General features: G+C 54.7%; 1 protein-coding gene across 5 annotated transcripts; it reads left to right on the plus strand.

Annotated features, from left to right (window-relative positions):
• Positions 1–168: 168 nt before the first annotated feature.
• On the plus strand, positions 169–22,902 carry PLCD1 (phospholipase C delta 1). Of its 5 annotated transcripts, none has more exons than XM_025884407.2 (15): positions 169–320; positions 8,518–8,682; positions 12,034–12,262; positions 18,686–18,815; positions 18,909–19,140; positions 19,734–19,935; positions 20,050–20,194; positions 20,273–20,422; positions 20,515–20,673; positions 20,902–21,061; positions 21,263–21,379; positions 21,775–21,953; positions 22,044–22,176; positions 22,254–22,403; positions 22,542–22,902. In XM_025884407.2, the coding sequence occupies exons 1-15, from the start codon at positions 287–289 to the stop codon at positions 22,625–22,627; spliced, it is 2,271 nt and encodes a 756-aa protein (XP_025740192.2). In that variant the 5' UTR covers positions 169–286; the 3' UTR covers positions 22,628–22,902. The 5 variants fall into 5 exon arrangements, with proteins under 5 accessions (XP_025740192.2, XP_073758161.1, XP_025740182.2 ...); XM_073902060.1 differs by having other exon boundaries at positions 176–320; positions 11,933–12,262; XM_025884397.2 differs by lacking the exon at positions 169–320 and adding an exon at positions 5,010–5,175 and having other exon boundaries at positions 20,515–20,643.
• Positions 22,903–23,070: the final 168 nt, after the last annotated feature.

Consider the following 23,070-nt stretch of genomic DNA (forward strand, 5'->3'; position numbering starts at 1 on the left):
AGCTATTTCTGGCCGGGGCGCGCCCACTAGCCCCGGCCAGGGTTGGCCCGGCTGCGGGCTCCCCCCCTCCGCCCTCCTCCATCCCCAAGAGGGGGCGGGGAGAGGCGCGGGTTGGCGGGGGCGGGGGGCGGGGGGCGGGGCGATGTCCCGGGCCCACCTCCGGTCTCCGCCCACCGGAGTCCTTTCGGGTCCCTCCACCGCACTCGGCTCGCACCCGAGGCCGCCGGCGCAGTGGCCGCGCACGTGTGTCCAGCGGCGCCCCCTCCCGCTGCGCCGCCCGTCGGGCATGGACTCGGGCCGGGACTTCCTGACCCTGCATGGTGAGTTCCTGGCTGGCGTGTGGGCAGACCCTGCACGGGCCGACGCCGCGCGAAGCCGTTCCCGGGCCCTGGGCCGGGGACCCCCAGATTCCTTCTGCCGCCCTCCACCCCGCCCCAGGCCCGCCTCTCCGTTCTTTTGTTGCATTGGGGAAATCTCGGCGCAGGACTCTCGGGGTGGGACTGCCAGGCAAGACCTTGGGCTTGTCCCCCAGATCTGGCCGGAGGTGGGGGGAGGGTGCGGGTCTGAAGACTTCCCTGAAGGCGAACCCCGACCCCAGACCCCGCCTCAAGGATTCTGCCTTTTTCTGGTCTCAGAAGGCTGGGCTCCGTGGTCCAGCGCGCACGGAAGGGCCGAGGAGGGACGGAATCAGCATCCACGAATAACCAGGTTCTCCCCACACTGTCCGGGCCCCGCTGGAGAGGCTCCCCAAAGCCCAGGCTGCCTGGACCGCGTCAGGCCGCGTGGGTGTGGCGGGGGGGGGTGCGCGGGGCGGAGGAGATGAAGAGGTGTGCAAGATTGGCCGAGGTCGGGCTGGGCGTTGGTAACTGCTCAGCGCAGAAATCCCTGTCAGCGATGCCCACGCTGGAAGGAGCAGCCAGATCCTCCCATCCGCGCACCCTCCTGGACGGGACCGGGCCGAGTCTCACCTCGAACTGCCTGCAGCTCCACCCTTTGTCCAGCTAGTTCTGTCCCTCTGACCCACCGGGGAACAGTCCTTGCCGTATTGCTGTCCCTCCAGGACAAAGAGCAGCAGTGGCTTCTGGCAGGTCGGGCCCCCCAGCCTGGTCTGGCATCTCTCCGCTCCAGCCTGGGGACTCACTCACTCTTAAGGGCGTCTTGCCCTCCTGGTTCCTAAGATCATCTGCCAGTTCAGCAAAACCTGCCCCTTACGCCAATCACTGCTTAACCATATCTCCCTGTTTTCTAGTATCCCTGGGGTGGGAGACTTCAGTGCCCACCACCTGCCCATCTAAACCATACATGAAGATGATAGATGGGAAAGAGAAAGGCAGAGCCCTCCAGCTGCCCACTAGAGACCCTCTGGAATTCAGGGGCATAGGAGATGTTCCTTTCAGCCAGCCACTAGTCTGTCTTGTGTTTCCCGGTTGGCCTAGACCTGGTCTCCATGGCCTGAAGAGACCTTGCCCAGGGCCCAGAGCTGTGACCCTCCCATCACTGGCCTGGGCTCCTCAAGGCAACTTCATCCAGCTGGGTCATGGGACCCCTGCCCCTTCCAGTGCTTCATCTTCTCAGACCAGAGGTGTCCTTAGTGCTCCTGCCAGACTGGCAAGAAGGGAGTCTGGATGGCTCAGAGGACCACAGTGGAGACTTCTGCTTTCTCATTATCCCTTAATGCTGTCTACCCTGCAGAGTGATACCTCTTCCAGGCCTGTCTCACTCTCAGATCTCCTAAAAGCCCTCCGGTCGTCTCTGGCACAGCTCATGTTGGAATGGGCTCCATCCTCAGGCATCTGTGCCTTCGTCCAGTCTTTCTCCCCCGGTGTCTTCCCTGGAGAGGAAGCTACGGGGAGGCACTGTGGCATGGGTTTGGCCCATTCTGTTTGAGACCTGCCTCCCAAATGCCTCACTGTATCCAGCCCTTCCTGCGGGACCAGCGGGAACACTGCAACCCCAAGCTCTTTTCCTGAAGGCCCTGCCATTTCAAGCTCATCACCCAGAATTACCCTCCCTTAATTGCCTTGGTCCCTCCTGCAAACCAGATCAGGAAGCAGGAACCTGGCAAGGGGAGTTGATGGCAGGAAGGGGTGGTCACTGTGCCCTGTGCTTCCATTGGAGAGTTCGTACCCCTTTCAGATTTGGGGCCCCACAGCACCGAACATGTGGCTTGGGCAGTTGGCAGTCAGCTGCAGAAAGCCGCCCCCTCCCCTCGGCCTGGGGGGCCACAGAGCCTCCCTAGATATGAGATGTCCCCTATGTCCTCACCCCAGATGTGTGCAGAGGCAGTGTAGGCTACAGGCATGGGTTCTGGAGGCAGACTGTCTGAGTTCAGGCCTTGACTTTTTCATCTCAAACAAATCCCTTGATTTCTTGGTGCCTCCGTTTCCTCAGTGAAATAGGGGACAAGAACACTACCGACTTCATAGGCTTGCTGTGAGGACTGAATGAGGTCATACACAGAAGGCAATGGGAACAGTGCCTGGCACTCGGTAGGGGCTGTGTTCCTGCAGGAGGCCCACCCCCAAGTGATCATGCCCTGTGCATTCTTGGGAGATGAGGGGAGCACCATAAGGGAGTCTGTTGCTAGGAAAAATGTGCCCAGAACAGGGCTCAAGAACCAAGGGCCTCCTTCTGGTGTCTCTGGAGCCCTCAGACTGATGTTCCAGTCCCCTGGCCTCCTCGCCCTACTCCATTGCCTCTGCTGTCTCCATTCTAGCCAGGCCTGCACTGGCCTCGCCAGCAAGTCTCCAGATGTACCCAGAAGGACACTACTTCCCAGGCCCTCCCCTCGCCGAACACGTCCACCTTCACTAACTTTGCCTACCTCAAATCCACCCTGCCCCACTGTCAAAACTGGCATTTGTAAAAGTGGAAGGCAGGCCATAGGAGGGGCCTCATCTTTGCCCCAGGAGACCTCGACTGCAGTCCTCATTTTGCCTCTATTTATAAATGTTGTGACCTTGAGCACGTCCCTTTGCCTCTCTGGGCCCTTTTTTTTTTCCACCCATGGCATAGTAACACCCTATTTACAGGGGACATCATGAAGAGAAAGCATGGATGGGCATAGGAGCTCAAGGTTGGCAAGAGAGCCAGTACCCCCAAACGATAATGGTTCCAGAGCCATCATAGCAAGTTGGGGTGGCCAGCCCCCTACTCACCTCAGTTATGTTTCAAAACTGTCCCCGGGGTTCCAGACCCGTACCCCACAGACACACACTGATCTTAACATTTCGTGCCATAGGCCACTTTGGCAGTCAGATGAAGCCTGTGGGCCTCTCCTCAGGGTCATGTTTTTATTTTTATTTTTTTTAGATTTTATTTATTTTTATTTTGAGAGAGAGAGAGAGCACACCCACACAAGCAGGGGGAGGGGCTGAGGGAGCGGGAGAAACAGGCTTCCTGCTGAGAAGGGAGCCAGATGATGCAGGCAGGGCTCCATCCCAGGACCCTGAGATCAAGACCTGAGCCGAAGGCAGACACTTAACTGACTGAGCCACCCAGGCGTCCCAGGGTCATGTTTTTAAATGCATAAAGTAAAATACGTCAGAATTCAAAGGAAGCAAATTAATTTGAGATGTGATTCTATCCGTAGGTCCTTGGCGTGAGGGGGGCTGGGGGGGGGTTCTTGGTCCTCTGGATGAGAACCTTTGTGTGGTGTCTCTAAAACAGGTTCACCTTACCCTCTGCCTCCTCCCTCTCCAAATGAAGAACAACCTGTTTGGGCCCCTATTTCAGCTCATCTACACTAACACACGTTCTTTTGATGTATTCTCTGTGGTGTAACCTTAGGCAAGTCACTCTGTGCTTCAGTTTATTGTTAGTGTTCCTTTGCTTGGCCGTGCTGATGGTTGGCTTTGGCGGTGACTCACTGCCAGTGCTGGTGACTGGAGCGGCAGTGAAGCTAATGGAGGAACTAGTCAGAGGCAGAGAGTAAAAGAGAGGAGTGAGTCAGGCCTCTGGGTGGTGTCCTGACCTTGGCACACAGTAGGGGCTGGGGGCATGAAAGAGAAGTTGTAACTTACATGAAAGGTCCCACTGTTCCCCAGCACACTGGCAGCACAGTTTTGTATAAAGTTGCAGTAGTTCTCATCTATTCATCAAAGCAAGCCTGCGTTAATGGACTCATTTTTAAAGATCAGCCTTTTTTTTTTTTTTCAAGAATTCCATTCGCATTTGGAACCTTGGAGATTACCCTACTCGGGTGGAGAAACTGTGAGAAGGAAACAGGTCGGCCTGTGAGGCAACAGCCAGCTGAATTACAATGACTTCGTTTAGTAATTGAAGTAAAATATTTGGCGGGCTTGGTGGTCTGCCCCAGGCTCCATTCCCGGCTCCGTCTGGCCCCGCCCCATCCCGTCCTCTCAGACTTGGCCACCCAGGCCGCCGCTACCCGATCTCCCCTGTTCTCAATCTTGCTCAAACTTCGTCCTCCGCCCGGCCCCCAGCAGGTGTTTTGAATTCGTGACTCGGGCTCCGCCCCCGGTGGACCCCGCCCCCTGGTGAGACACCGCCTCCAAAGCCGAGGTTCCGCCCCTCCCTGCCCGAACCCCGCGTTTTCAGGGCGGGGGCCTCCCTCGGGTCGCTCTCTGGGCCCTAGCTCCGCCCCCGGTCGGCTTCCTAAGTGACGCTCTGCCTCCCCGTCGCCTCCCAGACCCTTCTCCTTTCCCCCGCCTCCTACCCCAACCTCTGGGGCTGTGGCTCCGCCCCCTACCCGCTTTCTCGGCTTTGGCTTTCGCCACTGATTTGCTTCCTGGGTTATAGATTTGTCCCACTCCGCCTCTTGGGTTCTGGCTCCTCCTCTCCCCGCCTGGAGTCCGGCCTTGCCGCACCCCGCAAGGGCAAAGGTCCTGCCCCTCCGGGACTGGCCACGTCTCCTAGGGTCTGTCTCCGCCCCTTTCAGCCCTGATTTCTCTCACGCCCCGCCTCTAGGGCCGAGGCTCCGCCCCTCCAGGCTGGCCCCTCCTTCTGGGTTCTGACTCCGCCCCTCCACGCCCGGACTCCGCCCCCATTGCCAGGGCTTTCTAGAGACTGCGCTGTCCCGGGCCAGGCTCGGTGGCGCGGAGGCACTGGGAAGCGTCATGCAATGCCTGGGAATCCCGAGCCGGAGCCGCTCCAGAGAGCTCCAGCTGCAGGAGCAGAGCCTCAGGGTGGCGGCGCTCAATGGGCAGAGGCTGGGTAAGGAACGCAGGGGCCACCGAGCTCCGGGGGGAGGGCAGCTCGGGCAGGGTGTAGACTTGTGTTCCTTCCATCCTTTGATTGAACCTGTTTAGTACTTCTGTGAGTGCGAGACCCACTGTGGGGCTGTGTTTGCAGGGGTGGCGTGTGGAGTGTTTTCGAGGCCGGGGGTGGGTGGGTGGGTGGGATTGGTCACTTCTGGTCTACCTAAACCCCTCCAAAGCCCCCCACCCCTTACCACCCCTAACCACGACTAACCCCTCCCGTTTACAAATTTCTGAGGCACTACTAGTTATGTGGCTCAGTGTGTAAGTGGTACGACTGTGTAACAAGATGGTTTTCCGAGCCTATGTGATCCAGTGTGATGGTGCGTGACAAGTGTGACAGTGGGGGACCCAGTGTGTAATCTGGTGGTGGCTCTGTCCCTCAACGTGGTACGTGGGGCCACTGCGCAGCAACGAGGATGTGTAATGCTGTATAACCAAGTGTGTGACATGGTGGCACCGTGTTGCCGTGTGTGGTCCAGGGTGGTGCTGTGTCCCGAGTGACTGTGGGAGGCAGATCGACAGTGGGCGAGCCAGGGGACTGATTCTGTCGTTCTGTGTTACAGTATGTGTGCTGTGGATTTTCTGACATTGCTCAGTGCACCTGAGTGGTGACTTGCGTAAGGTAATGTTTCCTAGCACTCACCCTTGGGCAGGCTTCGGAGTCCTGACTCTGCCATGTAACTTCCTTGAACCTCAATTTCCTCATCTGTAAAATGGGAGTAATGATAGTGCCTTCCTCATAGGGTTGTTGGGGGGATTAAATACATGTGCTAAGAGCAGTATCTTATTGAAATATTGGCCGTGAACGTTACGGTAGCTGCTGTGATTACCATTGTGATGAAGATGTTTTGGCACGGTGTGTTGAGTGCGGCGGTGTGTAACTGTGTAGCTTTGTATGGCTGTGGGGCCCCCCTCGGGCTCCTCTTAGCACCTGCACACCCTCTGCCCTCCTCCACATGGCCACCTCACTGTGTGCTGCCAGCCTGAGTGGGTTGGTGAGGCTGCCAGGTCAGCCCAGGGGCCTCTGAGGTAGAGGCCCCTTATCACCACCTTCCCACAGGAGGAGAAGGTACTGAAGCTGAGTGAGTGGGGCTGAGCGAGGAGTGCCCATCAACATTCTGGGTGCTAAGGGAGCACGGGTGGCGGGGCGGGCAGCCCAGGGGCCTCAGAAATAAAAGGGCCGGCTGCAAATGAGACTCAGAGGTGGGGGTGCCTGCCCAGGTTCCCTAATGGCCCAGAAGGTGGTGGCTATTATCAAGGCCCACTTCGGGGCTGAGGGCCGTGTTCCAGAAGCCATGTCAGCAGCCAGGGGACTTATCTCTGCCTGACCGCAGACAAGGCCACAGCCTGGCTCCAGGACAGGATGAACATGTCATCTCCCCCACGGTGTTTTCCAGAACCAGAGGGTGGGGCTCACCTTCTACTTTCCAACCCCTCCCCCGTTACCATCTCTGTTGTTGGCAGTGGCTTGTCCTAATGAGTGCCCAGCTTGGGGGGCAGGGGGCAGGCATAGGGTAAGGAGATACCCTGCCGATTACACCTCAGCTCAGAAAGGACAATGGAATACCCTAGCAGAGGCTGAGGGCCTCTCTTCTGGCATCTGGGAACTCCCTTCCTCTGGTTCCAAGTGCCACACACACAGCCAGCAGTTTAGGACATCCTGCAGGAGCCCCCTTCTGCACTGAACCTCCCCTGGGGCTGAAGGGATGCTGCTCATACTAAGACAGAGGGGTCCCCCAGAAGTGTGGGGAGACTTGGGACAAAGGAAGAAGAAGGCACATCAGGCCGTCACCTCTGAGGAGGCTCACAGACACCTCTTCTGATGCTGTTCTCACCCAGTGCTGATGGGGGAACAGTCATGGGGGGGGTTGTTAGCACTGGGCTCTGTCCCTAGTGGAGGCAGGAGATTGGGGAGGGATAGAGAGGGTATGGGTGGCTGAGGCCTGGGGAAGTGGTTCAGAAGTTTCCCTAGGTCTTATGGGTGTGTGGGGCAGGCTGGTGGGGTGGGGGGATTGGGGGCATGGGTAAAGCTGGAGAGCCTATCAGAGGCTGTGGATCAGGGCTCAGAAAAGAAAAGCTTATAGGCCTCGTCACAGGCCGCTCAGACTGGACCCACACGGTCCCTGATGCCACCGCTCTGCTGGAGCAGGAGGATAAAGATTGCTGGAGGGCCACATAGTTTTAGTTTCGGGGACGGAGTGAGGTGAGATGGTCAACTGGCTCTGAGCAGAGCTGGCAGCTGGACTGCATCTGGCTCTGCTGATAGATCTGGATCTAGATGCATCTATCTCTGTATTATATTGATGAATCGTTAAGGTGGGGCGTGGTGTCTCCTTGATCACAGTTGATACAGGCTGTGCTCGGGGATGAGGGCTCCTGGGGCCCAGGCCTAGTGCCCCTTTGGTACTTCTTGCTTGGGCCTGTTAGGACAAAGGGCATTGTATCTTTGGGAGCCCATGCTGAGGAGGCCAGCCTGGGTCCCTGAAGACAGCTGGGCAGGAGGGGCCATGCAGCTAGGGTCTGGTCCTCCGTGCCCTGGGCTGGGTCCTGCCTCAGCTGCTGAGAACTGGGCCTTAGGGCCATTATACCCTGAGGGTCCCGGACCCAGGACACTCAGAGACGGGGTGGGCATGGAGAGCCAGGGGCATCCCAGGGGCCAAACCCAGGCCACATTTGGCTCATCTCTCTCTTCTGGGTGCAAGGATCAGAGACCTACTCAAGGAGGTGGAAGTCAGGGTGGGGGCAGCAGGGTATGGCAGGGATGGGCACAAGGGTCCTACTGCACCCATAGTGTTGACACCAAGAACTACAACTTCTGTTACCTCCGAACCTTTTCTTTCCTGCTCGGCCTGATATTTTGGTCCCAGCTTCCGTCAGATCACTCTGACCCCTAAGTATGACGACCAGGAGGGGCACATTTTGTTTTGCAGAGCCAGGCCATTTCCCAGGCATCTGGTTCCCCAGAACCAGATGTTCTGGAATTAGCTGCTTCCCCTTGTCCATTCAGCTGTGGGTGGCAGGTCACAGTATATAAAGTGTAGCCTTGAGTGGGTGGGTGTCCTAAGGTTTGCGTGGCCTTGGCTGGCAATCAGAGATGGCTTCCTGGAGGAGGCAAGGCTCCAGGATCAGGTTGGAGCACGGGTGAAGGTGGGAGAAGGGAACCAAGAGCGGAGGGCGAGGCTTTTGAGAAGTGGGACCCTTCTCCAAGAGGATCCAGAGGTGGGAGTTGCTGGCATGGGACCTGGGGCAGCAGGGACACAGGAAGAAATGTCATCTCACCAGCTCTGCCCCCTAGGCCTACAGGATGACAAGGACCTACAGGCACTGCTAAAGGGCAGCCAGCTCCTGAAGGTGAAGTCCAACTCATGGCGGAGAGAGCGTTTCTACAAGTTGCAGGAAGACTGCAAGACCATCTGGCAGGAGTCCCGCAAGGTCATGCGGACCCCGGAGTCCCAGCTGTGTGAGTGTCCCGGGGCTGCAGGGTGGGAGCAGAGTGTGGATCCTATGCTGGCATGGGGAATCGGATGCTGGTTGGGGCAGGGAATGGTGGGGTGGGGAGGTCAATCCTGGACCACAAATAGGGAAACCCAGGCCTGGCCTGATGGGGCCCAGGTCGGTCACACAATCGGGACCAGATACCGGGAAACTGAAGCTGGCGAGGGTGGGGGAGAAGAGTTAGTTAAATCACCGATAGGGCAATTGAGGCCTAGTCTGGGCCAGACAGGGCAGTCATGGAGGACCAGAGATGGACGGGCTAAAGCCTTTTGGGGGTAAGGATACATAACTGTGACCACAGGTGGGAAAGCCAGGCTCAGAAATAGGGAGGTTTCTGGGCAGTGTTGTCTGAACACACAGGGTATCCACCCAGATGTGGGAAGGAGGGAAGTTTGGTGGGTTAGGACTCCAGGTGTAGTGAGGCCAAAAGCCAAGCCCAAAGTCCGGGGGCAGATAAGGCTCTTCCTGGTATCAGTGGCCAGGATATGAGGTGGGGCTGCAGGAGGCAGTTCCTTCCTGGGACTGGGGCCGCAGCAGAGAGGTAGGGTGGAGTGGAGTGAGGCCTTACTAGCTGGGCAGCTCCCTTGAGGGTATTGGGTCTGAGGATTTTCTGGAAGCTTTGGAAAAGGCCCTGGAACCCAAGGCTCAGGCCTGCGAATGGAGAGTGCCTCCAGCAAGGCCCCACAGAGAAAGCTGTGCTGGCTAGCCGCCTTGTAACACAGAATGCCCTAAAGATTCTGTAAAATGAGAGGTCCCCGCTGTTTACGTGGTGGGAAAATTTTAGACCAATGCTGCCCAAAAGAACTTTCTTTGATAATGGAAATGTTCTGTATCTGTGCTGTCCAGTATGGGTGCCTCTAGCTACCTGTGGCCATTGAGCACTTGAAATGTGGCTCGTGTGACTGAGGAACTGAATTCTTAATTTTACTGAATTTTAGCTACTTCATATTTAAATAGCCACACGCGGCTGGCAGCTGTTGTACTGGACAATGCGGGAAGATCACTGTCGCTGGATGTCACCCAACCCAGGCCCCCTTGGCTGTGGTGGGGAAGGGGGAAGGGCAGGGCCAGCCCACTGGGGAGTGCCATCAGACACAGGTGACAGGCTCCAGATGGGAGAGGGGACAGGAGGAAGGGTAGGTGCCCGGGCAGGGTTTACCGGGCCTCACGACACGGGGTAGGAACCTGAGAAAGTATCTCCTGCTGCCCGTGTGGCCTGGAGCAGGGTCAGAGGTGAGGCAGAACAGGAGCAGGGTCAGACGGGGAGAGCTAGGCAGGGGGCCTTGGGGCTGTGGGCCATGGAAGGTTTCTGAGCAAGGCAGGGTAGGGTTAAAGCCGACAGAGCCTGAAGTACTCTCCGAAAACCACCCGAGTGCATGTCAGTCACACCGCATGGAAGTGACCCAGACCTTGTCTCTGGCCTCTGTCTGTCGGTGGCACCAGCCAGGCTCCTTCATGGGCCTCTGCCCTGATATGGGGCTTCCTGTTCAACGCTGGTGGGGGTCGGCACGGTGGGAACAGGCGTCTTGCTCTCTGGGCTCTGGGGATTCCTGAGAGCCCGTACATATGCCTGGTTTCCTGTGTGTGCCTGGCACTTACTTGGCGGCAGCGGGCATGGGGGCAGAGACAAGAGTAGGGGACCTGGGCTGGTGAGATGAGCCCCTCATACTGGGAGAGCTGTGAGCACAGGGGCAGGAGGAGCCTTCCAGGCAGGAGACCAGTGTGAGCAAAGGTGCAGGGCCGAGACTGAGGAAGGGGCATGAGTGAGGGGCCTGCACTGGCCAGAGGGGCTGCAGGGGTGACAGGTGCGGGGTCGGGCACCAGCTGCGCTCAGGTGAGGAAGGTGGCCAGAAGAGACTCTCTTCCAGGTCAGAGACACTGAGACGGCTCTCTGGCTGAGCATGCCTGTTGGCTGCTTCCCTTCTCCGGGGGAGCAGTGAGACTGTTGTCCCCAAATGCACTCTACCCTTGGGGAAACTGAGGCCAGGTGAGGGAGGAGGGGAGCAGCGCCCCCAGTTCTCTTCCCCAGTTTGCCCTGATTCTGCCACCGCTACGCTCCCTCCACTCTGGCTCCCAGAGGCAGACAAGGTATTATCAGCAGTGCAAGCATCTGGACTTTCTCTCTGGTGCGGGTGGGGGTGCTGGCCCAGGAGCTGCCCGGCTCAGGTTTCCTGTTTTCACTCCCAGCCCGGGGCAGTGGCAGCTGGCCTGAGCCTAGTGGGCACAGGAGGCTGTGGGCAGAGGGATTGAGCAGGGCTATCCCCTGCACCCCAGATGGCCCAGGGCTCACATGTCCCACTCTCGGAGCCTGCTGCCCAGGCTGGGCACATGCCCTTCACGTGGGGCTTGCAGGTGGCTCAGAGGCCTCTGGGCACTCAGGGTGCAGGCAGGCACGGGGAGGACAGGTGAGCTTGTAGCTGAGGCTGCTCTAGGACCCAGGACAGAGGGATGTGGAGGGCTCGGGACATGGGTGGGGCAGGGGTGGAGCCTGGACCTTGATGCTGGGCAGCTTAGCATGAGCCCGGCTGATGGGACTGGCTCCCAGCCAGGCCAGGAAGGGCACCCTGCAGTCTTGCTCCTCCCTGAAGCTCGGAAGGTGTGGGTGTGACAGAAGGGCTCTCCCCCCAGTTCCTAAGGGCAGAATGATGGACTCTCTCAGACCCCTAAGGGGCACCACTTGGGGTCCTAGAGGGCAAGAGCCTGCCCACACTCTTCTTGCCAAGGGGATCCCTGAGGTCTGGACACACGTGGACACGCAGGGCAAGGCCGTGTCTATGCCGCAGCACAAGCACTGCTCCCTGTGCCCCCACACCCCGGGGCCAGGGCTGCCGGAGGGTGGCTCCAGGCTCCCGCATGGTCAGGAGAGGGGCCTGTAGGCTCTCAGAGCCATCTGAGGGGAGGGTGGTCCAAAGTCAAGTGCGATTAGGAGGGTATGTATCCTGTCGGTCATAGGCTCCAAGCTCCAGAATGGTCTCTCCCCATCTCTAAAAGCCCTGCCCTGCCCTAGTCCCTCCCAGCCTGGAAACAGCAGGGCCTGGGGTCCCAGGTGCCCTTCTCTAGGGTCAGTCTCTCCCTCTGCCCGCCCCCCCCCCCATGTTTCCCCTGCCCACCACAGCTGTGTGTCACATTCCTCCTCCATCTCGGTCTCTGTTCTCCTTCCTCCCTTGTGTTCCCCCTGTCCGTCCTGCTGCCCCCCGCCTTGTCTCTGGATCCAGGCCTGAGCTCCAGCCCTGGCTCTGTGTCCCCACACTGTGCCCTGGCCGCACCAGGGGCAGGGACTGGCCTCGCAGCTCTGCCACCTATCCCCTTCTTGCAGTCTCCATTGAGGACATTCAGGAGGTGCGGAAGGGGCACCGCACAGAGGGCATGGAGAAGTTTGCCCGGGATGTGCCCGAGGACCGCTGCTTCTCCATTGTCTTCAAGGACCAGCGCAACACACTGGACCTCATAGCGCCATCGCCGGCCGAGGCCCAGCACTGGGTGCAGGGTCTGCTCAAGATCATCCACCACTCGGGCTCCATGGACCAGAGGCAGAAGCTGCAGCAGTATCCTTCTGGTGGCAGTGGGTCCTGGCCCAGCCTGTGGATCCTGGCTGTGGTCATCACCAGGGCTGCCTGGGTGTGGAAGATGCCCAGCTTGGGCCGCCATACGGACATAGCAGAGGCTGGGCGGCTCACACAACGGAAATGAATCTCACGGTTCTGGAGGCTGGACACCCGAGCTCTCTTCCTGGCTTGTGAGGGGCTACCTGCTCACCGTGTCCTCACATGGCAGAGGGAGAGAGAGAGGGAGACAAGCTCTCTGGTGTCTCCTCTTATAAGGGCACTAATTCTATCAGGAAGGCTCCATCTCATGACCTCATGTAAGCCCCCCATGATTCATCCCCAGATGCCATCATATTGGGGGTTGGGGGGATTGATTTGGGGGGAACACAGTTCAGTCCTGAGCCCTGAGAAAGTACCTGGAGCCCTGTTTGGTCTACTCAGTGCAGCCCCCGCTGTCTCCTCTTCTCCCCGCCCCCCCCGAACCAGCACAGAGTTCTGCTAATGGCAGCAGCTTCCATACGAGACTGAGTCTTGAGTGTTTGAACCATGTCTCTTGGAGTTACTACATTTTTTCTCTCTGGGAATTTGGAAGGCCATGGTACCCCCTGTGCCATTCTTTGGGGAGTGATCACGTTTCCTTGGGCCTCATGTGCAGGCCAGCCTATAAGCTTAAAACAAATTCACTTCCAAATCTGGGTGCACAACAGCACACTAGCCTATGGTTCAAAGTGGTCAGGCTTCTGGTACAGAGGATTAGGGTGCAGCCAGCTCCAGTTCCTTTATTTTAATGACAGTTTTTTTGACATATAATTCACATACCATGTGATTCACCTGCTTAAAGTTACACGTCAATGCCGTTCAGTATATTCACAGAGTTATAAGTAATTTTACAACACTTTGATCACTGTAAAATGAACCCCATACCCTTGAGCAGCCAGGCCCCGTTTCCCCATAACCCCCCAGGCCCTAGACAACCACTAATCTACTTTTTGGCTCTTTATGTTTGCCTTTTTCTGGACATCTCATATAAATGGAATCGTACTGTCTTTTGTGACCGACCTTTTTCACGGAGCATCTTTTTCAGGTGTCTCCCTGTTGTAGTGTGAATCAGTACCTCATCCCTACTTTACATCCCTTATTACTTCTGAGTAATATTCCATGGTCTTCTTATTCCACATTTTATTTATCCAGCTAGCAGTTGATGGACAGTGGGGTTTTTACTCTGGAGCTTTTATGAATTAATGCTGCTATGAACATTGGTGTGGTATATAGCTAGGATTTATAAGTCTTATGGTAACTGTATGTTTAACCTTTTGAGGGACTTCCAGTTTTCCAAGGAGGAAATTGACATTCCCACCAGGAGTGTATGAGGGTTCCAATGTGTCACATCTTCGCTAAGGCTTGTTACTACTGTTACTACTTTTTTATCTTAGCCACCCTTGTGGGTGTGAAGTGGTATCTCATTGTGGTCTCGATTTGCATTTCCTTGATAGCTAATGATGTCAACTATCTTTCTATGTGTTTATCGGTTATTTCTAGAAATATCTATCAGATCCTTTGAGGAAATATCTGTCAGATCCTTTGCCCATTTGTTGTTGTTGTTGTTGTTTTAAGATTTTATTTTTAAGTAATATCTACAGCCAACGTGGGGCTTGAACTTAAAACCCTGAGATCAAGAGTTGCATGCTCGGGGGCACCTGGATGCTCATTCAGTTAAGTGTCCGACCCTTGGTTTCAGGTCAGGTCATGATCTCAGGGTCGTGAGATTGAGCCCTGAGTCAGGCTCCGTGCTCAGCCGGGAATCTGCTGATTTCCTCCCTCTTCCTCTCTTCTCTGCCCCTCCCCCTGCTCACGCAAGCTCTTTCTCTGTCTCTAAAATAAATAAATTAAAAATCTTAAAAAAAAAAAAAAAAAGAGTTGCACGCTCTACCCACTGAGCCAGCCAGGCACCCTTTAAGCTCTTTTTAAAATGGGTTTATTTTTTAAAAATTTTTACTTGCGGTAAAATCTACATAACATAAAATTTACCATCTTTCAACCATTTTAGTCATGTGGAGTACCTTCACATTGTCACGCAACCCATCTCCAGAACTCTTTTCATCTTGTAAAACTGAAATTCTTTCCCCATTAAACAACAACTTCTCCTTCTCCCACCTCCAATCCCCACTCCCCAGCCCCCCCTCCCCCGCACTGTATACTCTGTCTCTCTGAATTTGACCACCCTAGCTACCTCAGACAAGTAGAATCATAGAGTATTTGTCTTTTTGCAACTGGCTTATTTCACTTAGCATAATGTCCTCAAGGTTCATCCGTGTGGTAGCCGGTGTCCGAATTTCCATTCTTTTTAAGACCGAATAATAATATTCCACTGTCTGCATATACTATATATTGTTTCTTCATTCATCCATTGATGGGCATCTGTGTTGCTTCCACCTTTTTCCTGTTGTGAATAATGCTGCTGTGAACATGGCTGTGCAAATATCTGAGACTCTGCTTTCAGTTCTTTTGGGGTATATACCCAGAAGCAGAGTCGCCAGATCACAGGATAACTCTACTTTGAATTTTTTGAGGCACCACCATATTGTTTTCCACAGCATCTGACCTACTTTATACTCCCATCGACAGTGCACCAGGGTTCCGATTTCTTCAAGTCCTCAACACACTTGTTATTTTCTGGGTTTTTTGGTTTGGTTTGGTTTAAGTTTTGATAGATGTCTTATCGTGGTCTTGATTTGCATTTCCCTAATGATTAATGCAGTTGAGCATTGGTTTTTTTATTTGCTTTCCTGTATCTTCTCTGGAGAAATGTCTATTCACATCCCTGGCGGTTTGTAATTGGGCTCTTTGTCTTTTTGAGTTGTAAGGGTTGTTTATATATACTAGATATAAGTCCCATCATAATTACGCTTTGTAAATAATTTCTCTTCTGTAGGTTCTCTTCTTTTTCTTGATGGTATTTGAAATGTGAGTTTTTAGTTTTGGTAAAGTCTAATTCAACTACTTTTTGCTTTTGTGGCTTGTGATTTTTTTGATGTTGTATCTAAGAAAGCTTTGCTTAACCCAAAGTCACTAATGTTTACTCTTATTATTTTCTTCTACAGGTTTTATAGTTTTAATTATTAAATTTAGGTCTTTGCTTTATTTTGAATTCATTTTTGTGTGTGGTGTGATGTGGGGGATCCAATTTCATTTTTTTAGCATGTAGGTAGTTGTCCCAGCACCATTTGTTGAAAAGACTGTTCTTTCCTCATTGAATTGTCTTTACACCCTCATCAAAAATCAATTGACCATAAATAGGAGGGTTTCTTTTCTTTTTTTAAAGATTTTATTTATTTATTTGAGAGAGAGCGAGAGTGAGAGAGCGAGAGGACAGAAGGAGAGGGAGAAGCAGACTCCCCGCAGAGCAGAGAGCCAGACGAGAGGCTCGATCCCAGGACCCTGGGGTCATGACCTGAGCTGAAGGCAGACACTTAACCGACTGAGCCACCCAGGTGCTCCAAGAGGGTTTATTTTCATGGCTGTCAGTTTTATTCCATTTATCTATGTCTATCCTTGCACCAGTACACAATGGTTTGGTTACTGTAACTTTGTAAGTTTAGAAATTAGGAAGTGTGAGTTCTCCAAATTTGTTCTATTTTTTTTTTTTTTAAGATTTATTTATTTGAGAAAGAGAGAGAGAAAGTGAGCAGGAGCAGGAGGGGCAGAGGGAGAGTGAGAGAGAATCTCAAGCAGACTCCAGGGGCTCGATCCCACGACCCTGAGATCATGACCTGAGCTGAAACCAAGAGTTGGACGCTTAACTGACTGCTCCACCCAAGATTTTTTTTATGCAAGATTGTGTTGACTATCCTGTGTCCCTTGACGTTCCATGTGAATTTTAGGATCAGTTTCTGCAGAGAAGCCAGCATGATTATGATAGGGGTTGTGTTAAATCTGTAGATCAATCTGGAGAGTATTCCCTATTTAATGATGTCAAATCTTGTGATCCATAAATATGGGTATCTTTCCATTTATTTAGATCTTCCTTAACTTCTTTAAACATTGTTTTGTAGTTTTTCAGAGTATAAGCTATACATTTAAAAAAATGGATTCCTAAGTATTTTAATTCATTTTGAGGCTACTTGATAGAATTACTTTCTTAATTTCATTTTCTGATTATTCATTGCTAGTGTATATCCAGCTGCTTTGAGGGATATACTTCAAGCTCTGTACGTTTCCTTACTCTGTGCTTTTCAGCATTTCATAGACTTTTAAGTATTTTTTCTCAATGCTATCTCTGCCTGATTTTGAGCTTTCTTAAAAGTCCAATTCTGTAGCGTAGGCTTATCCTTGGGCAGTCTTGTGCCCTCTGGAGGGTTCTGTTGCCCAGCCCTTGAGATCATAAAGCCATCCATCCCAGCCTGCTGAATAACAATCAGCATGGGGACCTCATGTTTGGCTGGACTGCTCTGAACTTGATTTTTTTAAACCTGGAGTTCTGCCATAATTATTTTTTCATGTAAACATATACATAAAATATGGCTGTGTTAGAATGAAGTTTTCTTTTAATTTTTTAATTTTAATTTTTTTAATTTTGTTTTTAAAGATTTTATTTATTTATTTGAGAGAGAGCGAATGAGAGACAGAGAGCACGAGAGGGAAGAGGGTCAGAGGGAGAAGCAGACTCCCTGCGGAGCAGGAAGCCTGATGCGGGACTCGATCCAGGGACTCCAGGATCATGACCTGAGCCAAAGGCAGTCGCTTAACCGACTGAGCCACCCAGGTGCCCCATTAATTTTTTAATTTTTAAAAAAGATTTATTGATTTATTTTAGAGAGATAGTGCATGTGTGCAGGGAGGGGCAGAGGGGAGGGAGAGAGTCTCCAGGCAGACTCCCCACTGAGAGTGCAGAGCCCAAGGTGGGGCTCAATCTCATGACCCTGAGATCATGACCTGAGCCAAGACCAAGAGTAGGACGCCTAACTGGCCGAGCCACCCAGGTGCCCCCAGAATGAAGTTTTAAAGGCCCACAAAATAAAACTGCCGATTTTTGGGTTCTGCCCCCAATCCTATTTTCTGCATTTCAATTTGCCTAATGATGCCAAAAATAGTGGAACTAATTTGCCAAAAATAGTGGAGAGCTTACATTTGTATCCATTTCTCTGTGTACTGTTGTCATAATTATTTCCTTGTATTAGTATAGTCTCCATAACAAGCTATAGTGACTATGTAATATTCCATTGAGGAGGTGCCCTATGAATTAGTGATCCATTCTTTTAATGTTGAACATCTATTTTCAGTCTTTCACTACTATAAGTAACATTGCAAAGAACTATGTTCTAAGAGCTTTCAGTATTTAGGAGTATTTCCTTACCAATAGAATCCTAGAAGTGGAATTAGTGAGTCCAATGATGTAATGGTTTTGAGATTTAGCTGTGTCTCTGCATCACAGTACCAAGGGTTGAACAATTTCCTTTATCCAAGTGGTGGATGGGATGTCCATGTCACCTCACCCCTACCTGCACTGGGTAACAGACTTTTTAAAGTGCTGATCTTAGAGTTTAAGAAATTGCATCTCATTTGCAAATTGTTGATATCTTTGATTACCGAGAATGTTTGCAAAAGGTCAGTTTATGGCCTTTTCTCATTTAGTTATTAGGGTCATCATCATGTTTTCTGGACAGCTTTATTTTTTTCTTTATTTGACCCTCAGAATTATTTAAAGTTTACATGGCATCAATTATGTTGTTTCCTTTGTGACTTCTTCTAAAAACCTGCTGTCGTTTTTTAAAAAATTGTTTTCATTGTCTTTGTTCTTTAATGGAATGTACTGTGGAAAGTCCTCTTTCTTGACTTCTCCAGGTCAAGTCTGAGGGGAGAGGGGCCAGAGGTAATGGAGAAGTGGAGGCTAAGTGCCCCCATTGTGACAGCATGATGCAGGCTTCATTTTTGCTTGTGATATGCTCACCTTCTGATCTGTGGCTTCAAATTTGCTGTTTCTTGTAAAATAAGCCTCAAGTGCTTTAGTCAAGTTGGCTAACAATTACGTATTGAAAACCAGAAGGACGTACCTTGAGACATTAACTGGCACTGTCCCTAGGTGACAGGACTCTGGGGGATTTATTTATTTACTTTTCTGCATTTTGTAAGTTGTCTATAGTGAACTCTTTCACAGTGAGAAAAGAAATGTTTTGTTTTTTTAAATGTGAAAGGGTTCAAAGCCAGTAAATAGAAAAAAGCCCCCTTAATCGGATGTATCATTTCCTCTGAAGAGGCCATCCGGTCTTGTCCCTGGAATGCTGGTGTGCAGTATGTCAGGCCTGCAGGGATCAGGTGATCTCCGTCCATCTGGGCCCAGGAGTTGACCCTGGGCTTGAAACCTGGCTGTAGCTGGGACCTGGGGGGTATCCGGGCTCCTGGGTACTTTCCTTACTTCTTGCCCAGCTGGATTCACTCCTGCTTGCGAAAAGCTGACAAAAACAAAGACAACAAGATGAGCTTCAAGGAGCTGCAGAACTTCCTGAAGGAGCTCAACATCCAAGTGGATGACAGCTATGCCCGGAAGATCTTCAGGGTGAGGCAGGGAGTGAGAGCTGGGTCTGTGTGGCCGTGGGCCTGGGACCCTAGTGGGGAGCATGCTCTGAGCCCTGCCCACCTGGCCTGGCAGGAATGTGACAACTCCCAGACGGACTCCCTGGAGGATGATGAGATTGAGGCCTTCTACAAGATGCTAACCCAGCGGGAGGAGATTGACCGCACCTTTGCTGAGGCGGCCGGTTCCAGGGAAATGCTGTCGGTGGATCAGTTAGTGACGTTCCTGCAGCACCAGCAGCGGGAGGAGGCGGCCGGGCCTGCACTGGCCCTCTCCCTCATTGAGCGCTATGAGCCCAGTGAGACTGGTGAGAGCCTGGCTGGGGCCTTTGGCCTGCAGTCGCTGGGGCCGCACGGGGCTGGGAGACCCCTGGGGAGACTACAGCCCGAGTGTAGGGAGCTGGAGGGAAGGGGGGCACCCTGGTCAGTATTTGCTTGCCCCATGAAAGCAAGCAGATGGGATACAGGGCTCCAGCCTCACTACCCCTGTCTTGGTTCCTTCTCCAGAGGGTTTTGTGGACTCCTCCTCCAGGAGATAGGAGGCTGAAAAAGCAAACCTTTTTCCTGCTTCCATCCTGGAACGGGCTTTGAGATGGGCAGATGGGGCCCTGCCCTGGAGGGGCTTCAGTCTGGAGGCCCAGAGGAGATGAGGCCCCGGCTTCAGGCGGTCTCACACTGTGGGGGACCGAGGAGGAGAAGACAGGGCCTCACCCTGGGATAGTCACAGTCTGATGGTTGACTCAAACTCACCCCCTCCGAGAGCTATCAAGGTCCAGCTCAGCACAGGGAGGCAGGGACAGCTGGGGGCTCCCCTCCCCGAGCGGTGGCACCCGGAAGATCTCCTGGAGGTGGCTGGCCCGGCCGTTAGGGTTCTGACTGGCGCCGGCCTCGTCCTTCGCAGCCAAGGCGCAGCGGCAGATGACCAAGGACGGCTTCCTCATGTACCTGCTGTCCGCCGACGGCAGCGCCTTCAGCCTGGCGCACCGGCGGGTCTACCAGGACATGGGCCAGCCGCTCAGTCACTACCTGATGTCCTCCTCGCACAACACCTACCTGCTGGAAGACCAGCTCACGGGGCCCAGCAGCACCGAAGCCTACATCCGGTGGGGCCCGGGGCGGGGGCGGGGGTGGGGGGCCGGGAGGGGGGGGGCCTGGGAGCGGGGGCGGGGCCAGCCGGGGACTGAGGGCGTAGCCCCTACGCCTGCCCTTGCCCGCAGGGCGCTGTGCAAAGGCTGCCGCTGCGTGGAGCTCGACTGCTGGGACGGCCCCAACCAGGAGCCGATCATCTACCACGGCTACACATTCACCTCCAAGATCCTCCTCTGCGACGTGCTCAGGGCCATCCGGGACTACGCCTTCAAGGTTGCGCGCGCCCCTGGCGGGTGAGGAGGGCAGCGATACGGGCGGCCCGCCCCTCCTAACCTGCGCTGGGGCCTCCAGGCGTCCCCCTACCCCGTCATCCTGTCCCTGGAGAATCACTGCAGCCTGGAGCAGCAGCGTGTGATGGCGCGACACCTGCGCACCATCCTGGGCCCCATGCTGTTGGACCGGCCGCTGGACGGGGTCACCACCAGTCTGCCTTCCCCTGAGGTTCGCGGTGGGCATGGGGTACCCAGACGAGAGGGCAGGGGCACTGGCTGGGAGGGCAACTGGGTCTTGACGAGCTGCTCCTCCCTTCTTAGCAACTGAAGGGGAAGATCTTGCTGAAGGGGAAGAAGTTGGGGGGGCTCCTGCCCCCTAGCGGGGAGGGTGGCCCTGAAGCCACTGTCGTGTCTGATGAGGATGAGGCTGCTGAGATGGAGGATGAGGCCGTGAGGAGCCGTGTGCAGCGCAAGCCCAGGGTTCGGGGCGCGGGGGGGGGGGGGGGGGGGGGGGGGGGGGGCAGCCCTGGGGCCCTCCCCCATCATGGGATGTTTGCCTTGTCTCAATTCTCTGTGGCTGCCACTCAGACCCTCTGCCCCCCCTCTCTCTGTCTGTCTCCCTGTCTCTCTGTGTCTGGGTTTCTGGCTCTCTCAGTGCCCACCTGCCCCAACCTCTGAATCTAACCTGGGCCTCCCCATGGCCCCCAGGAGGACAAGCTCAGGCTAGTGAAGGAGCTCTCCGATATGGTCATTTACTGCAAGAGTGTCCACTTTGGGGGCTTCTCCAGCCCTGGCACCCCAGGGCAGGCTTTCTATGAGATGGTGTCCTTCTCTGAGAACCGCGCCCTCCGACTGCTCCAAGAATCAGGTGAGCCCTGCCCCTGCATTCTCAGGGTGCTGGCCATCCGTCTGACCATTTGGACTGGCCCGGGCCAGGCCTGGCTCCACTACTCGGGAGGTGCACAGAGTTGGCACTCCCTGCTGTTAACCAGAGGGGGGCCGGGGGTGGGGGGGTAGTTTGGGCTCACCAGGAGGCCTGTGCTTCTGACCACCCACACACCCTTTTCAGGAAACAGCCTTGTTCGCCACAACGTCAGTCACCTGAGCAGGATCTACCCTGCTGGGTGGAGAACAGACTCCTCCAACTACAGCCCCGTGGAGATGTGGAACGGGGGCTGCCAGATCGGTATGGGCTGGCAGGGGCTGAGGAGGCTGGGGTGAGGGTTTCAGTCCAGAGGGCCAGGGGTCAGGAGCCTTTGGGGACCCAGCTGGGGCCAGACACAGGGACTTGTGGGCTCAGGCGCTGGTACTCAGTTTGGGCATATTCCCCCTGCCAGCAAGTCAGGGTCTGAAATCGCCTCATTAGCACAGTCGTCCTTTGAATTCTGCCACCAGAAATGGAATGTGGGCTGGCATGGTGGGTCAGTGACGGTGGCAGGAGGGCAGTAGGCATCAGAGTGCTGCCGGACCCTGCTTCTGCCATGCCATGTGACCCTAAGGCCTCCGTGTACCCTGGGTAGGCTGGGCTCTAGGGCCCCCGAGGCCAGCCCACAGCCTGTGACTGCTCTGTCCTGCCTACAGTGGCCCTGAATTTCCAGACCCCTGGCCCAGAGATGGATGTGTACCAGGGCCGCTTCCAGGACAACGGGGCCTGTGGCTACGTGCTGAAGCCTGCCTTCCTGCGAGACCCGAACTCTACCTTTAACTCACGTGCCCTGGCTCAGGGGCCCTGGTGGACCCGGAAGCGGCTCAGTGTCAGGGTACGGCCAGCCACCGCAGGGACAGGAGCCCATGGGCCTCCCTCCCCGCTACCATTCCTGAACCCTCATCTGTCCCTTGCCCCTGCTCAGGTCATCTCTGGGCAGCAGCTGCCGAAAGTCAACAAGAATAAGAATTCAATCGTGGACCCCAAGGTGACGGTGGAGATCCACGGTGTGGGCCGGGACGTGGCCAGCCGCCAGACTGCTGTAGTCACCAACAACGGTACTTGCCGGGCCTGGGTGGGGACCCAACCCCTGGACCTGGCGTCCGCACTGTTGACGTGGTGCTCATGCCGCCAGGTTTCAACCCGTGGTGGGACACGGAGTTTGTGTTTGAGGTGGTTGTGCCTGAGCTCGCCCTCGTGCGCTTCTTGGTGGAGGATTATGACGCATCCTCTAAGAACGACTTCATTGGCCAGAGCACCATCCCCTTGGGCAGCCTCAAGCAAGGTTTGTCGAGGGGAAGGGACGACAAGGTGGAGGAGGCAGGGCCTGTTATCTCTTGGGCCGGGGCCCTTGTCCCTTGACGCATCCTCACCGAGTGACCAGAACTCTCCGTGTGCTCTTTCCTGCCCATCCCCCTGCCAGGATACCGCCATGTCCACCTCTTGTCAAAGAACGGAGACCAGCACCCATCTGCCACCCTCTTTGTGAAGGTGTCTCTCCAGGACTAGGTTTGGGGGTTCTGATGGGGGCTGCCCCAGGCACACCCAGCCCTCTGTCCCCATGTAGGGACAGGGCTCGTGAGGCTGCTCCCCACCTCTCACTTGGAGCTAGAGGCCCCGCACTGCCTTCAGCTCTAACAGACGTCTGTGCTGCTGCCTCCCTGGGGTCCCAGGAGCTAGCTTAGTCCCTGGAGCTCTCTCGATTCCGTTAGGAAAAACACTGCAGCCCTCTGCCCTCTGGCCTGGCCCTGGGTTGAGGGTTTTTATAAAAGTTAGAAGACTAAGTCCTGTGGTCTCTTTACCTGAATGCCAGAAAGTCCCTATAAAGGGCACCTGTGTGTGTGTGTGTGCATGCATGTGTGTGGGGGGGAATGCTGGAGCCCCATCACCTCTCTCTCCATGTCCCCCACACTCACACTGTATGAGGGTTGTCTGTTCCCTTGGGCAGGAAG

This window comes from Callorhinus ursinus, unplaced genomic scaffold (assembly GCF_003265705.2).
Source record: "Callorhinus ursinus isolate GAN/ISIS: 27379988/994484 unplaced genomic scaffold, GSC_fseal_2.0 scaffold1, whole genome shotgun sequence".
Classification (NCBI taxonomy): domain Eukaryota; kingdom Metazoa; phylum Chordata; class Mammalia; order Carnivora; family Otariidae; genus Callorhinus; species Callorhinus ursinus.

Excerpts from the sequence above, each read along its gene's own strand:
- PLCD1 (XM_025884394.2), top strand. The coding sequence starts at position 5,079 with ATGCAATGCCTGGGAATCCCGAGCCGGAGCCGCTCCAGAGAGCTCCAG. Across the intron at positions 19,936-20,049 it reads AGCACCGAAGCCTACATCCG|GGCGCTGTGCAAAGGCTGCC; the intron begins GTGGGGCCCGGG and ends CCTTGCCCGCAG. Across the intron at positions 22,404-22,541 it reads CTTGGGCAGCCTCAAGCAAG|GATACCGCCATGTCCACCTC; the intron begins GTTTGTCGAGGG and ends TCCCCCTGCCAG.